A 15,957-nucleotide genomic window follows, 5' to 3' on the forward strand; every position below is an offset into this window, starting at 1 on the left:
GCAAGTACATTAGATAAAATTTCAAAATTAGCTTAGATATTAAACATTGAATTTCAGCAAATCAACAAAAAAATTCAATTTATTGATCAATCATAAATCTTTAGGGCTCGGTCGAAATCCTGGTAGACCAAGTGGTGCATGGCATTTGTATACTCGCAAAGAAGAGGCTCAGCCACCATTTTATGATTTTTTGACTTTGGCAAGTAATCGCGTTAGATTCAATAGTATCGTAATCACCCTACATTTCATAGTGAACTAACATTGCGCGACACAAATGAAGAAGGCTCCGCCACGGAACTCTTTCAGCGGAGCCTGAAAAGCTCCGCTTAAGAAAACGCTCAGGGCAATAGTACATCATCATTCTGTCTAATCAAGTAAGTTTGTGTTCAAAACATCATTTTTCATAGGAATTATCATATGAAACCCAAATGCCCAGATGGCTTCTAATTCAGTTTAGCATTAAGTTGAGATTTCGAAGTTTTCTTCATTTATAACGTTTAAGAGTCTATTTCCTTTACACAAAAGAAAACAAATCAAAACATTAAATTCCTAAACATTTGATAAATGCTTCCAACCTGTCTTGTTTCTCACTTATCAAAACAACTCATACAAAATACATAAAAGGAGAAAAAAAATCAAAAAAAGCACAAAAGACTTTGATTCCTTTTTTGGCAACATTGTTGTGTACTCGACTATAAATAATTTACTACTTTTTCACTTCACTTCATCACTCTTCATCGCTCTCACACTCGCATACAATGCCTGTATATACTTTTTTTTTACATTACTCATTGTTGTCTCATTTAATTTCTTTTGAAAATATATATATACTTATATTCCTTATCTCATCACTACTGTCGATGCTCACTCAATCAAGAAAATGGCAATCTGACAGAAGTTATTTAATCGGAAATGACCCCTAAGATGAATGGTGAAGAGGAAAGATTGTCGTGTCGGGTGACCGAAAAAAACAAGAGGGAAAAAAATGAAATTTTCAAGTCCAAACTTAATATGCTGCAAAAACACACAACATCAAAGTCATTGCGGTCTAAATAATTTATGGAAATTTATGGATCTTATTTTTTTATTTTCTTTGTCATGGTCCTTCTGACCTATGTTTTTGATACTAAAAAAAATTGAAGAAAATATTCATAAAGTCACATGCATATTATTTACGATAAGATGGGTTTTACATTTTATGGAAAGTCATATTGGAAGATAATCTTTAAGGATTGAATGCAGGGTTTGGTTCAAGGGTGTATTGAAGTTCTGGATAATTCAATGAGCTTCGATTTTAGGTTTAAATTCATTTCTTTAGTTCATTTGAGTTTAAATAGCACAATTCAGCTTATTAACCTTAATTCAGCTAATTTATCACAATTCAGCGTATTCACCGCAGCTTTTCTTATTAACTGCAACTCAGCTTATTCCCCACAATTCACCTTATTCACCGCAATTCAGCTTATTTACTATAGTTCAGTGAAGTTCAACTTATCAACCTCAATTCAGCTATTTCCCCACATTTCAGCTTATTCACCGCTATTCAGCTTATTTACTACATTTCAGGTTGTTCACCGTAATTCAGCTAATTCACCACTATTCAGCTTATTCACTACATTTCAGGTTATTCACCGCAAGTCAGCTTATTTATTAAAATTCAGAGAAAATCAGCTTATCAACCTCAATTCAGTTAATCTATCACAATTCAACAAATTTAACTTATTTGCTGCAATTCAGCTTATTCCCCACCATTCAGCTAATTTATCATAATTCAGCTTATTCACCACATCTCAAAATATTCATTAGATTTCATCTTATTCCCCAAATTCATCATAGTCCACAACATCTTTCCTTATCAAATATTAATTGAAATACCTTTTGAGACAAATTACTCATAATTAACATCCACAACTACTCCCAAACCCCAATTAACCTCTCTGGCTCAGCATACTTAATCGCATCATCACACAAACATAATAAAATACCATAAAATAGTGTAGAGTACAAAAAAAGGATTAAAAACATGCTCCTTTTTTCCAGGTGGTCGTAAAAATTAATTTTCTCACTCAGTTCTTGTTCAGTGAGACGATAAATCCATGTTTTTGTAGCATTAATATAACATCAGCATATACATAATCATGCTGAACAAAAAAACACGAAAAACTACCATTAGACGAGTTCGAAAAGTCAATAAATTCATAAATTTGTTACATAAATGGTAGCAGATGTATTTGATAGCTAAAATTTTGTTGGTCGGAGATGGTTCCATGTGCTACTCAGTCATTCATGATGCGAAGCTTTACTGACTTACTTATGGATGTAGCAAAAAATTGTTCTTAATTAGAAAGGAAAAGGATTTTTGCATTTAATTACTTTTTTTTGTCGGCATACACATAAAGCTTAGATGATGATAAGATGGAAAGTTCTAATTGCCCACAGAGCCTTTCCACAAATTTTCATAAGGGTTATATCTAAGATCGGTCCAAAAAATAGCACATATATACAGAAATTTTAATGAATATTAGGTTCTCTTTTTTATGTCCATTTTCTTGAGGATGCAAAAGATCTAGATTGACATTGTGACTAACTCGATGAATAAATATATCCTTTATTTCATCTGAGGATGTATTTGTATGCTTATGTTATCAAAAAGAAAGGATCACACAAAAATAAACAAAGGAGATGAAAAATTAAGCCTAAAAGGGAAGAATATGTGGAAGGATTAGAGCGCAATTTATGTGATTTATTATAACGGTTTTTTAAAATTTAAATTTTTAACGTATTTTTAATGTTTGAATTCTGAGTTAATTTTGACAATTTCTCATATTTAAGAAAATTTAGCTAAATTAAAGCCAATAAGGCAGTTTTAAATCCAAAAATCCATCACAAACTCATCTATAAAGCAGCATAGACATAGACAAAAACTTCAAAAACTCCAAACTTTCTATATTATCCTATTTAAACCACATTCAACACATCATTCATTGTCTCAGTCAAAACATACACAAAATCTCCTTTCATCCTACAGATATGTTCGTCCGAAAAAAGAAATCGCCTTATATCTCCTCCACAAAGATGAGTCTTGTGTGTGTGCATTGAGAAGAATGATGAGAGAACGGAAAATGGTCAGATTATGTTAAAAGCCCATAAATTCATGACTACATAGTCAAAAAAATATAAGCGATAAATAAATAAACATAGAAAAAAAGAAGTAAGCTTTCGTAAATTAGACAGAAGGAGGATGAAGGAAGACAGGGGTGTAGCAAAGGGGATGAGGGTGTGGTATGTGGGATGTGAGGCAAAGGGGTATGGGAGACATGAAGCATGAAAGATGAGTAATTGGGGAGGTGAGGCATCGGGCTAAGTTATGGGGGAGATATGACATGAGGGGTAAAGTATCGGGGAAATAAGTCATTGGAGTTAGTTATGCGAGACATGAAGCATGGGGGGTGTGGTATGGAGGAGATGTGGCATGGAGGGTGAGGTATGGAAGAGATGATAAATGGGGAAGATGAGGCATGGGGTTAAGGTATGGGGGAGATGAGGAATGAGGGTTGAGGTATGGAGGGATGATGCATGAGGGTTGAATTATCGTGGAGATCAAGCATAGTTGACATGAGGCATGAGAAGTGAGATATGGATTAGATGAAGTGTAAGGATGAGCTATGGAGAGATGAGGGTTCAACGTGAGGTATGGAGGACATGAGGCATGAGAGATGAGGGATGGGGTGTGTTTTGGATCACAAAAATTAAGGGATGATTTGTGATTTTTCACAATTTTTCCAAAAAGGGGGAGGAAGTAGACCTCTAACCACCCATCCCCATCCTTTTAACACACCCTTTTAAGAACTTTAATTCAATTCCAAGATATTAATGCATAGAACTTTTGTTACTGCAATTGACGTTACTGTTATTGTTCATAGTGTTTATGTTTACTTACTGATATCTATAAAGCATATGAAATTTTGTTTGTGCATGAAAGGATTGGCTGAATAGAAAGTTTGTGTAACCAAAGTTTAGCCAACAAACCATAAAGCTTTTAGAAAGATGATTCCTAATTGATCTTCGAAGTAGATTTGGTTAAAGTATTTATGTGAGTCTATATGCATAGATTCAAGACTGAATATGTATTTTAGTTAGGGTATGTTTGTTGATTTTTATCATTTATGTGCATTCACATCTTTGATCAGTCAACATACTAATTCTTCAAGTCTTTAATCCCCAGATCTTATAGCTATCATCCATTAAATAACATGACACATTCTATCCATTGATTTTTGGTTCCAATTCTCATTTTTACAATCACTGCTATCATCATTCTTTTTTCATGCATAATTTACTTTTAATGCTGCAAGTTGGAATATTAGGAATAGAATTACCAAAAAAACAATTCCAGATTTAGTACACAAATCCATTCAGACTTTTACGGCTTATCTTTATGAAACATAAATGGATATGAATAGAATCAAAATTCCATTTTGCAATCAAATAGACATTTCAGTTTTTGGGATTGTTTAGTTATGACGACTAATAGTTTGGAAATATTCAAGGAAATGCATAGGACGTGGAAAAGGGTGGAATATTGTGTCCAAGCTGGCGTGAATCTGGCTTGGACCCGAATTGTACCGTATGCAAAATCATAATAGATTCACATCGTAATAGTTGAAATATTTACACTATATTCCTTGCGTGACTCTGACATAGAGCTGTAGTTTGCCGAATTCGTTTTCATACCAGAAGTAAGCCTGTGGACACTATTTTTTTACCTCTTTTTCATCGTATGATTTTTAGGATTCATTATATTTTAGAGTTTTATGACAGAAGGACCAGATTATTTATGTAAGAGACATGAAGCGAAAGATTCTGATATTTTGTTGTCAAAATTGGTTAAAGCAGCCTTTATGGTCTAGTCAGGACAGCATTCCGAAAGACACAATATGGCGTCCCAAAAAATGGGTTGAGAACAGCTGTCACGATTTGGTCAAGGCAACATTGCCAAGCGAACACGTTGTGCAGTTTGAGCTTAACGTCATATTAACGTTCTGTCCTCAATACGGCGATGTAGTGTAACCTACTCGCTACGTTGTGCCGTTCGGATCATATACTTTCGGCTTCTTGGCTAGGAAGTATGTTAGGACATTGTCAAGCATAGAAAACTGCCTACAATTGATTCTATCCTTCAAAACCATCATCCAGTTTGAAATATTAAGAAGCGTAGCATTCTCTTTTATAGCCTTAGTCACAAAATCCAACAAAACAAAGAAGCTTACTTATGAACAACCCCATCAGCAACTAAATCAATACATTACCATCCTGATCTATAAAAAATTCCATTTATGGCAAACTATGAAAAAAGTATTTTTGCTAAAAATTACCATAAAAATCAATAGTGGACCAAATACTTTTACCAAACCTACATCCTATAAAGAGCATTTTTGATGGGATTATTTTATGTCCATAAAGATTATTTTTATGGCAAAAAAGAAGGAAGAATGAGAACAGTAACATTGGAGCATCTCAATATCTCATCAATATTCAATAGCTCATCGGTTAGTGCTGATGATGATGATGACCAAACCACTATCAATAGAATAAAGATATAAAGCCATAAAGTATAGGAAAAAGAGGTATGGAATTGTTTTATGCATGATAAATGTGTGGACAGAGGCATAATTTGATATATATTCAATATAAGGTAAACTATGGAATTATTAAATTATTATTATGGCTATGGATATAATATATAAGATGTAATCTTACTCCAATCTATAAATAAATGGCTTTTGGTGCTGTGCACATATTCGCTTGATACTATTAAGTATGTGATTATATTTATACATCTTGCCTTCATTCAATTAATGCTCTTGTCGTGGCTGTTTAGCTTATCCATTATAATATATATTCGCTACAAGCACAAGCTGTAGTTAAAGGAAAAATTCTATTTATGGTTATTATGCGACTTGTTATAGGTTTTTTGTCCTTGATATTAAGCATCATATTCCTACCACCCATTCCATTCCATGTCCAATAATAAACCAAAGGGAAATTTATTTTTATTACCTTTTCTTCTTCTTCCTTCCTCCCATTCATTCCCATTATAATATCCAAACACTTTGCTGAGCTCTCTACTCGAGCTTATGGAAATCCATTTCATTGATGGCATTAATTTTTATTGAGGTCACAACTACTGATGCAACTTTTTTTTTTCATGCTCTTTCTGATCTTAAATAATTTCATTTTACAAAGTGCCTTACATTTATTATGATGACTTTCATATCAACATATGTGATGCATATTTCTCTTACTTCTTCTTGCCTTACTAGTTGATGTATAAATTATGCTTACATTCATATTGTATGATACCAAAAGGTTACTGGGTGGTAGCTTTTTTTTATAGTTTTCAATAAAGTATGCAAGATGTAAGAGAAAATCTTGATTTATATTCAATCTGCGTTATTTTATTGAAGATGGAACTGGAAAATTTTAAAGAAGCTTATGAGGATTGATTTGCTGTTTTTGGGGTTTTTAATGGTGTTTACCACAGGACTGAGTTTGAAGAAGACTCAGATTTTGTATGAAATTGCTAATTGACTATATGCAGGATTCTAATAAGCATACTACAAGCCAAACGATGTAGGAGTAGTAGAAAATTTGACCCAGGATTCGACTCCAGATCAATGTGACTCTGGCCCTATGTTTGATTTGACGAAATTTAGTCTCAGGCCTGAGTAAAGTTGGCTTGGAGCTGATTTTTCGGTCACTTTTACGCCTTTAGATAAAATTGCTTTTATATGACAGATTGAATTATTGTCTGTAATGAAACTACTATAACAATCCCAAGTTCTAGCTTAATGTGATGTCTTGTTAAAAAGTAGACCTGCCGAAGGGCCGTATTGAGGAGAACAGTCAACTCTTTACACTCTATTTAAACAAAATTCTCTATTTTTTTAGGATTTTTCGGGAAAAAAAATTCAAATCCTTCAAATAATTTCTAGCTTAAATCCTTGACTTGCGTTCTCCAGGACGTTCCGTCAAATTTGTAATTAGTTGACCTAGTCATTAGATCAAAAGGTTATAAGGTCATCAGGTCTAGTTATCAACGCTTTATCAAGATGTCCAATCGGGCTTTAATATCCGGTTCACCAAAAAGACAACAAAACTGCAGAAAAAAACAAAATAGTTAAGATCCAGATAACAACTACAAGCCAGGACATCTAAAATGCAGCTTCCAAACGAACACTACTTTCATCTTGAATTCTTAAAAAATCTTTTGTTGACTTCAATTTTTGATATTTTGTCGCAGCTGCATCTTCATTTAATATTCATTTCTCCATACTATAATAATATAACCCCGAGCGACACATGACAATAACGATTTATTAACGTTGTACACTTGACTGTCTCTCGGGATTTAAATAAACAATCATCTCAACAGCAATAAGGTCCCCATCCTCATTCAAATAAACAAATAAACTCTGTAATTCCATAATAAAACCAACTCTCAAAGGAGCTCCTTTCAGTCAGAGTAACAAAAACAAAAAAAAATTCTCTTCACAACCTTTTATGCTTTTAAATACACTTTAATCATAAAAAAGCAGCTCAAGTGCACTCACTTTACATGTAAGCTTGTTGAAATATAAAAAAATTTTTCTAAATACTTTTTAATGGAAGATGCGAAATCTCGATTCCTTCAGCAGCAACTACATTTCTTGTTTTAATTCCTTTTTGCTCCTTTTTTTTGTTTTTGTTCACATTTGTAATTAAAAAGCATTAAGAATATTTCAAGTACTAAAGTAAAAAGAAGGAATTTAGCACAGAAGCAAATATAAATGCTCTCAACTCTTTATGAATCAACAGCTTCAAAGCATTTAATGTTATTTAACAATATGTAACAGAACGCAACAGAATAATAAGAGAGAAGGAGCTGCTGTTAAAAAGATGATTCAAGCTTTTCATTTGAAATGTTTCTTTTTTGCTACAAATTATCTTTTTTTACATGCAGCATGGGAAGTGCTTTGTGAATTTTGTTCTGTTTATGTTCATGTTTTGTGAATTAGATTTAGATAAATGGACCTAAAATGCTCAGTTTATAATGTTTGGGTTGGTATTGGAGCTAACATTGTGTCGCGACATATCCTGACAGGCAAAGAGACCGCTTTTAGGTACCGTAGTGGTCTTTCTGTAATATGAAAGCTTGCTCACTGTCTGATAGGGATAACAGTGAGGAGCAGAGGAATTATTGAGGATAATTTGAGGAATACTGCTCAAATTACACTAAATAAGGATCCAAATAACAAAGAGACAAGCCTAATGGACAATGAATATACTCATCCAAATGAGCGTTCTAATGAGTATACTCAATCAGTAAAGATGAGTAATCTCAATCTTGTGAGCATATTCATGAGAATGCTCTATGTTTTTCCGCAAAGAATTAGTCCGAGCATTGCAAGTAAGAAGAAAAAGAAAATGTATAAAGTAGATTTACAGAGAATATGTTATTTGAAGGAATGAACGTCGTTTCCCTTGCAGTTTCCAAAAACTACTTGACCCAGAAGAGATAAAAGAATGTCAGCTCAACGTGCGGACAGACAATTTGTATAAGATAGATGACAGATCCAGCAACAGAATCAGATGGAAAGAGCCTTTTGTTGTAACCTAAGCTCCACATTGGTCTTTTGCAGCAACCTCGGCTCCTATTCGAAACATGGTCCTAGTCAGTAAGTAAGATTCACAAAGGAACATGGTTTAAGGAAGTAAGTAGATGTTCAAAAAAGGCTTTAAAATATCGATTTGGTTCTTTTCATAAAAACGCATACTCCAACTGGCTATAACGAACGGCACAACATATATGATTATTAAAACAACGCTTAAAAGTCCTGTTATAGACAAAATAACAAAATAATGTATGGATGCCCTTACAACATATTCATGACAGCTGTTAAAGATCAATTTGATGGCAAAAAATCAGATCTGTCGACTGAACAGGTAAATCAGACAGAAAATGTAAACTGCTTCAATTTAAAGCAACAGTAAAGTTTTCCTCTTGTATAAAGCATCATACCAGAAATAATTTCTCTAAATAAGCACCATTCCAGATCATATCCAATATCCCAATTCACAAAAATTAACTCACATTCAAAAACAAAAACAAGCAATCCATAAACAGTTTGAAGCATTTTTCAAATTTCATTATCCTCTAGTGCTGTAGTAATTAAACAGCATTTATGCTCATTATAAAGTTTTAACTGTAAAGTTTTTCATCTACCTTACAGCACTTTCCATTAAATGAATCTCATGTTTATACAACGAATTTCTCACAAAAACTTCCTCCCTCCTGTTATTCCTAGCTCGTAATTTATTTGCTGGAGAAGCTTAATATGAAAATTACAAAAATATAAAATTAAAACATCTCTTATTGCGCACAAAATGGCAAACAACATTTTATATTTCAGCATGTATACATCAAAGAGGAAATGTAATGATGCTGTGATTAATTTTGGAAAAATAAAGATTTTTTTTTGCTCATTTTTATTTAATTTTAATTTTAACTGAAATGTTGAAAAACAAAAAAAAAAGTCTCTTTGACTTGCATGATTGAGCTAGAGATGTTTTTGTAGGAATTTAATCTGTAATTTTGTCGAAATAAATTAAAAATTAAATATTATAATTAAATTTGTGCTGGATTTGATGAGTCATTTTGAGTCAAAAGTCAGCTATGCATTGGTATGGTACTATTTGGATGCCGAATGGAGTAAACCGGGAATAGTCGAACGCATTTCTAGGAATAAACTTGACATTTGTGGAATATATCAAAGAATGTCAAGTTAAGAATTAGACGTACCCAATCGGTGCATATGCAACTCTTATGGTGTCGAAAGCCTCCCGGACTACGGCATTGTTCTTTGAACCAAGCTACTGACAATTAGCTTTATTATTCGTGAAATGAAATTGTAATATATTTCAGGGTAGACATCTTGAAATAATTTCTAACTATTAACTAGACCTATGCTATAATATGTCATAATAGTCGGCCTAAGTATTAACCAGACAGTATGTCAAGTTGTTCACTCAGGGATTGCTTTTTGTTAATGAAATAATAAATTAAATCGTGTTTGCTTCTTGTAGTTAGTTTGTTAGTTTTGAAATTTTCTCTTAAGCTGTAATGCTTAAGATTAAAGAGTTGTGCATCACAGTTATGTGTGAAACATGACTAACGTCATGAGTGCTAAATAGTACTTATTATTGCATATGTGTACTGTAGAACGTAAAAATCGTTCGTATTTAGGTCATTAATTGCTTATTACTATCAAATATATAAATGTAGCCATTAAAATTACGGCAAAGTTGGTGCTTGATTAAGATGGGTTGATTTTGGAGTTTCTAATGACTGTTCTTGGCAAAGTCCTTGAACCGTCCTTGAATCACCTAATTCTCTAAAATTACTCAGAACTACCTAAAATCACAAAAAATTACAAAATTCAAAAGTGCGATTCACATTTAAATTTCATCAAAGTTCTCCAAAGGGTAGAAATCTCATTAAAAATCATTAAAAATTCCAAAACAATATGAGAAATATTTCATTTAATTCCTCTGACTCTATTTATACGAATGAAATGTTTCCCCAGAACAATAGTAACCAAAAGTAATGAGCATATACTTATATATTCACAACAACAACAACAAGCAAAATAAAAAACTTAATTAAAAACACAAAAGGCCAAATAAAAAGCTCATTTCCTTCATTCACAAAAGGAACTATACACAAATTTATGTGCGTATGTACATAAATATGCGACAGCACCAAAAAAATCATTTTCCAAGCAATTGAAAAATTATTCAATGGAACAGCGAGAAAAAAAAGTCACAGAACGAGAAACTTTTGTTCCTACTCGTTCCTCTATTAGCAGAAAAAGCCTGAAAATTAATTCACAATAATTTTGCCATTTTTTTTGTTGTGTTGTGTTTTGGCTGTCAAATTGAAATAAAAGGCAACAGCAAGCAACATTAAACAACGGGTGGAAATATTAATGGCGGAAATATTGAAGCAGTTGATATAAAAGCAAGGCTAAACAATTGAAAAATTGGCACACTTTGTAGATATGCATACAGTTAGTGGAAATAAAAGTTTTATTTACAATTCAGTGGAACCTCATCCCTTCCTTATTCTTGTATCCATTCGTTATGTGTAAAATACTGTTAAATCTACAAAAATAAAATATGAACATACATTTAGCACTAAATCATCTGCATAAGTAGGATGTAAAAGCTTTTTTTTTTGGGAATTTATGCATTTTACTGTAAACTGGTGTAGGGGATGGAGAGACTCGACACGTGTAATGTTAATGGTAATTGAAGAATTTTTAAGTCTTAAGGCATTACTTTGAGCTTTAAAAATGTGATGATATTGTTGACCTTGGAATTTGAATTCGTTATAAAAGTGTAATGGATATTGAATTTCAAATTATATTTTTAATCTTGAATTCAGAAGAAGTAAGGCTCAATATTATATTATTTTTTTCAAAGAAGGTCAAATATTTGAATTTTTGTGTAAGAAAGTAAAATTGAGTTGTTGGAACATAAAATTTTAGTGAGAATAACACTGAAGTTAGATGTGAATTCAGACGATATTGCAGAGTTTTGAGTTTGCTAAAATTTCAATAAAATTGCTATAAACCAAATTCCCTGAAATGCAATACTTTTCGTCAAACATTACCCATCCTTCAAGGAATTGGTCATATGGACACTCCAAAGTAATTCTGAGAACATCCCATAGAGCAGTGGTTAACCGCCATTACGTTGGCAATGCAAGCCGTAATTCTTAACTCCAAGCTTGACACACAAATAGAGATACGAAGCCTAACAATGGCGACCTAGAGATATCACCTCTTCCACTTCTTAACAAGCTTAAAAAACTAGTTGTATGTATACGAAATGTAAAGAGAAAATAAGTTCCATGAGTGGACAAAACCATGTTAATGAAATTTTTGGAATTCATCGTTAAAATTTAAAGCTAGATTTTGAAATTTTTCCGCAAAAAATCCTTTCAAATTGATTTTTTTTTCTAAATAGCGGAGAGGGAGAGGTTTCAGGGGTCAATACGTTCTTGATGCCTACTTCAAATGTATTTTTGCCGATTAAAGGTCGACTTCAAGAAACTTAGTAACGGTCAGTAACCTTTAACCTTCTAGCCCTTGGTAATAATATAAAAATTCTGCTAACATCACAAAAGAGGAATGAGTGCTGTACTTTATTGCATAGCACTATGTTATCCAGAAATATTTTCCCATAAAACATTCCTTTCCTCTTAAAAAAACTTATCGAAGATCGTCCATAAATCATAAGCGATTTTTTTCCCGCTCCTAACTACTTTTTATTCAGCATAAGATTTCCAATTTTTTCACATCTATATGCAGCTATAAGTCAAGCAGTTTTTTTCACCACAACATGAATAAATAAGGAATCAGCGGAGAATATTTCTTTTCAATATACATGAATGAATTTTTCATGATCCACTCATGTGCATCAACTTAATGATTTATCCAATATAATCCAATAATCATAATTCCCCGTTTCTCGTTAGCTTGCGGCATCAAAGAGGAAAATAATAAAAATATTATTGCTTTTATACAGTACATACGCAGTATAGGCAACATGTAGCACATAAAAAATACTATTTTCGGGTTAATGTGTCCTCGCTGTGACTTTCATTTGATCTGGGCAACTAAAAAATGAGCAACAACTAATCAAAATAGTCTGTCAAATTATCTTCGCGATAAGCAAGACACTCGTCTATATTATTTTCAATTAATTTCGATTCTTATCAATTAATGTAGTGTGAATTGTTAACAGTAATTCAATTAATCGATTGGCATTGACAATTGGCAACAAGAAAGTTTCAAAAATTATCTCTAAATTTAGGTAAACAACAAGTTGTTGTTAATTTCTATTTCTTGATTTCGTAAGACTAGTGCGAGACACAAACAAGCTATGAGCAGTGATAAGAAAGTTCGAGGATTTTTTACGCAAGCATGTATGCAAACAGCGGCTGGTGGAAGTGCAGGTAAACAAATAAAACACAAAAAAAGTCATTTCTGTAAATATTTACAACCATGTAAATGTTGTTTCAAGGCTTTGTGGAAGTATGCATCATGCATCCATTGGATTTAATCAAAACCCGCTTGCAAATCCAAAGTACACCGGCTATGGCTGGAAATAATGTAAGTAAAATAAATTCAAATCTAAATATAAGGCTGTCATGTCATTGCCGTATGATTTATTGTCGCCCAGGTATATTACAATGGAGTTTTCGATTGTGCACGAAAAATGGTTCAAAGTGAAGGATTGTTTAGTGTTTATAAAGGCATTTTACCACCAATTCTGGCCGAGACACCAAAAAGAGCAGCTAAATTTTTGACGTTCGAACAAACGAAACCATTATTTCTATTTGGTAGTGATAAGCCAACACCATTAACATTTTCATGTGCTGGATTGGCAGCGGGTGTATTTGAAGCCATTCTCGTCAATCCATTTGAGATGGTGAAGGTAACACTGCAGGCAAATCGTAGTAAAACTGGCGAATTGCCAAGTACAATAACAGTTGCAAAGCAAATTGTTGCCAAGGATGGATTTGGCTTGCGAGGACTTAATCGTGGTCTTACGGCAACAATCGGTAGAAATGGTGTTTTTAACATGATTTATTTTGGCTTTTATCATTCTGTTAAAAATATTGTGCCTGAATATAAAGACAATCCTGTAAAAGAGTTCTTCCGTAAAGTTGCCATTGGCTTTACATCCGGTACATTAGGTTCGGTCATCAATATTCCATTTGATGTTGCAAAATCGCGTATTCAAGGACCACAACCACAGCCAGGTGTCGTTAAATATAAATCAACATTCCAAGCTATTCAACTCGTATATCGCGAGGAAGGATTTATGGCATTGTATAAGGGATTAACACCTAAAGTTATGCGTTTAGCTCCAGGTGGTGCTATCATGATGATTGTATACGAGTATGTCTATGAAGCTCTGGACAATTATATTTAAATTGTGTCCATTTTTGTGTTCATTTTGGAATGTTTTTATGAAAAATATTTTTTGGAAGTGAATTTTTGAATCTGCAAAAAAAAAAAACAAATTTCTAGCTCAAATTTAGGATGAAAATTTCTAAAATTTTCAATACAAAAAAGTACATAGCATGTAAGTTTGATTGCTTTTAACAGATTAACTGCATTTACATATATTTTTGAACTGTTTGAAATAGAATTAACAAATTATTCATATACATAACAGATTGTATGCATTTTTTTATGGATATTTAACTTTATGCGGGTTTGGTACAGCATTACATAATCAATTGTTTTTAATAAGTAGAATGTAGTTGATGCTGGACTCGATTGGTACATATTGAATTGTTGTCATCATGATAACAAAACAGCACAATATATCGATAAAGATACTTAGAACTAGAGTTGGCAGGACTTCAAAGTGGAGTTGCTTCCATTGAAGTCTGGACTCTTGAGGAGTCACCATTTTAGTGGGATCTGGACTTGAATAGCCTATAAATCTCCATTTTTTTGAACTTTTCGAGCCCAGGCTCCCGAAGTACTGCTTAGAACCAAGTGGAAACTAATTGGCAAATTCGACCGTAATCTTAAATTGGTTGCCACTTGGATCTAAGTTTACTTCCTCTTCCTCACATTGATGCCAACATTTCAATATGTGCTACTCGGAGTATCATCAAGTTGTTGAGAAATTTTAATGAAATATTCTAAAAATACAGAAATTATCCGTCTTTAGAGAGTTTTTTGTGATTTATTTTTATAATTTTGAAGAACCATCAAACATTGAGTAGCTCAAAATTTAAATCAAACTTGATTTATTATTACTAATTAAAATATTTTAACACATTTAATAGTGAACAAAAAGAGTATATTTGGCTTCAAAATAAGACGAAATCTAACTAAGTCAGTAAAAAGTCAGATTTCGTGTTATTCAGAGTCAAATCGGATCGAAATCAGACTTTGGATCGATTAGCTGGCGTAAGCGAATCAAGCTGGAACAATATCTCATTATTCGTTCTAACGGAATCATTAGTAAATTCAAGATTTTGAGCTGCTCTAGAATCAAAAATTGATGGTTTTGTCAAGTCATACTCAGTTTGATTATAAATAATTTAAACTTTAAAAAAGAGTACAATTACCAAATTTTGTTTTGAAAACGTAAATTATTCTGACCAGCCATTCATGGTCTTTTCATAATCAATCAAAAGAAAGTCATATTGAAAAGACATTTTCTAATAAAAGGTTCGTTTACTTATTACGTTACGAAAAACATGCATACAAAAAAATATAGCAATAAAAATGGCAGAACTACCCTCCACTTCTAAATAATGAACGTAATATTTGAACGACCTCCAACAAATCATGGTTAATTTACAAAGAGGAAAAATTTTATTTTTGTTACAAATTTTATATTTTATCAAATGTAATTTAATTTTTTTATCAATAAAATATTTTAGAGTTTTGGATGCAAATTTTGAAAAATTCGTGTTTTTTATTGCCTTTCTTAAATTCTTATGGATTTTGTTGTCCGTAAGCTAACCCGAGTGACATGTAGCACAAATGGAAAAGGCTCCGTGGCTGAAAAATCTTAACCGACAAGTTAATCGATCGATTAGGTCTAATCTTTAAACAAGTTGCTAATTTAATTCATCCATAGCCGAGTGACACTTTAGTGACACAAATGAAGAAGGCTCTACCAGCTTTTTATCAATCTCTAATCAACTCCAATACAAACTCAACAAATTTGTGTCTCTCGGGATAAGTGTAAACAAGTGCAGCTGTACAACAAGAAAACCAATTTCTAGTCTAAATTAAGCTATAAGCTTACCCACAAATAACACAAAAAAATTACAGCAATAAAAACCATTAACATTACTTCTTTAATTAAATTGATCTG

General features: G+C 32.5%; 1 protein-coding gene across 1 annotated transcript; it reads left to right on the forward strand.

Annotated features, from left to right (window-relative positions):
- Window positions 1-12,731: 12,731 nt before the first annotated feature.
- On the forward strand, window positions 12,732-15,542 carry LOC139092003 (mitochondrial 2-oxodicarboxylate carrier). The gene is made up of 3 exons (XM_070642281.1): window positions 12,732-13,060; window positions 13,129-13,217; window positions 13,288-15,542. Exons 1-3 carry the CDS (start codon window positions 12,988-12,990, stop codon window positions 14,041-14,043), a joined length of 918 nt encoding a protein of 305 aa, XP_070498382.1. The 5' UTR covers window positions 12,732-12,987; the 3' UTR covers window positions 14,044-15,542.
- The last annotated feature ends 415 nt before the right edge of the window (window positions 15,543-15,957 follow it).

This window comes from Chironomus tepperi, unplaced genomic scaffold (assembly GCF_022539635.2).
Source record: "Chironomus tepperi strain 1889 unplaced genomic scaffold, CSIRO-AGI_Ctep_v1 contig_284, whole genome shotgun sequence".
Lineage (NCBI taxonomy): Eukaryota > Metazoa > Arthropoda > Insecta > Diptera > Chironomidae > Chironomus > Chironomus tepperi.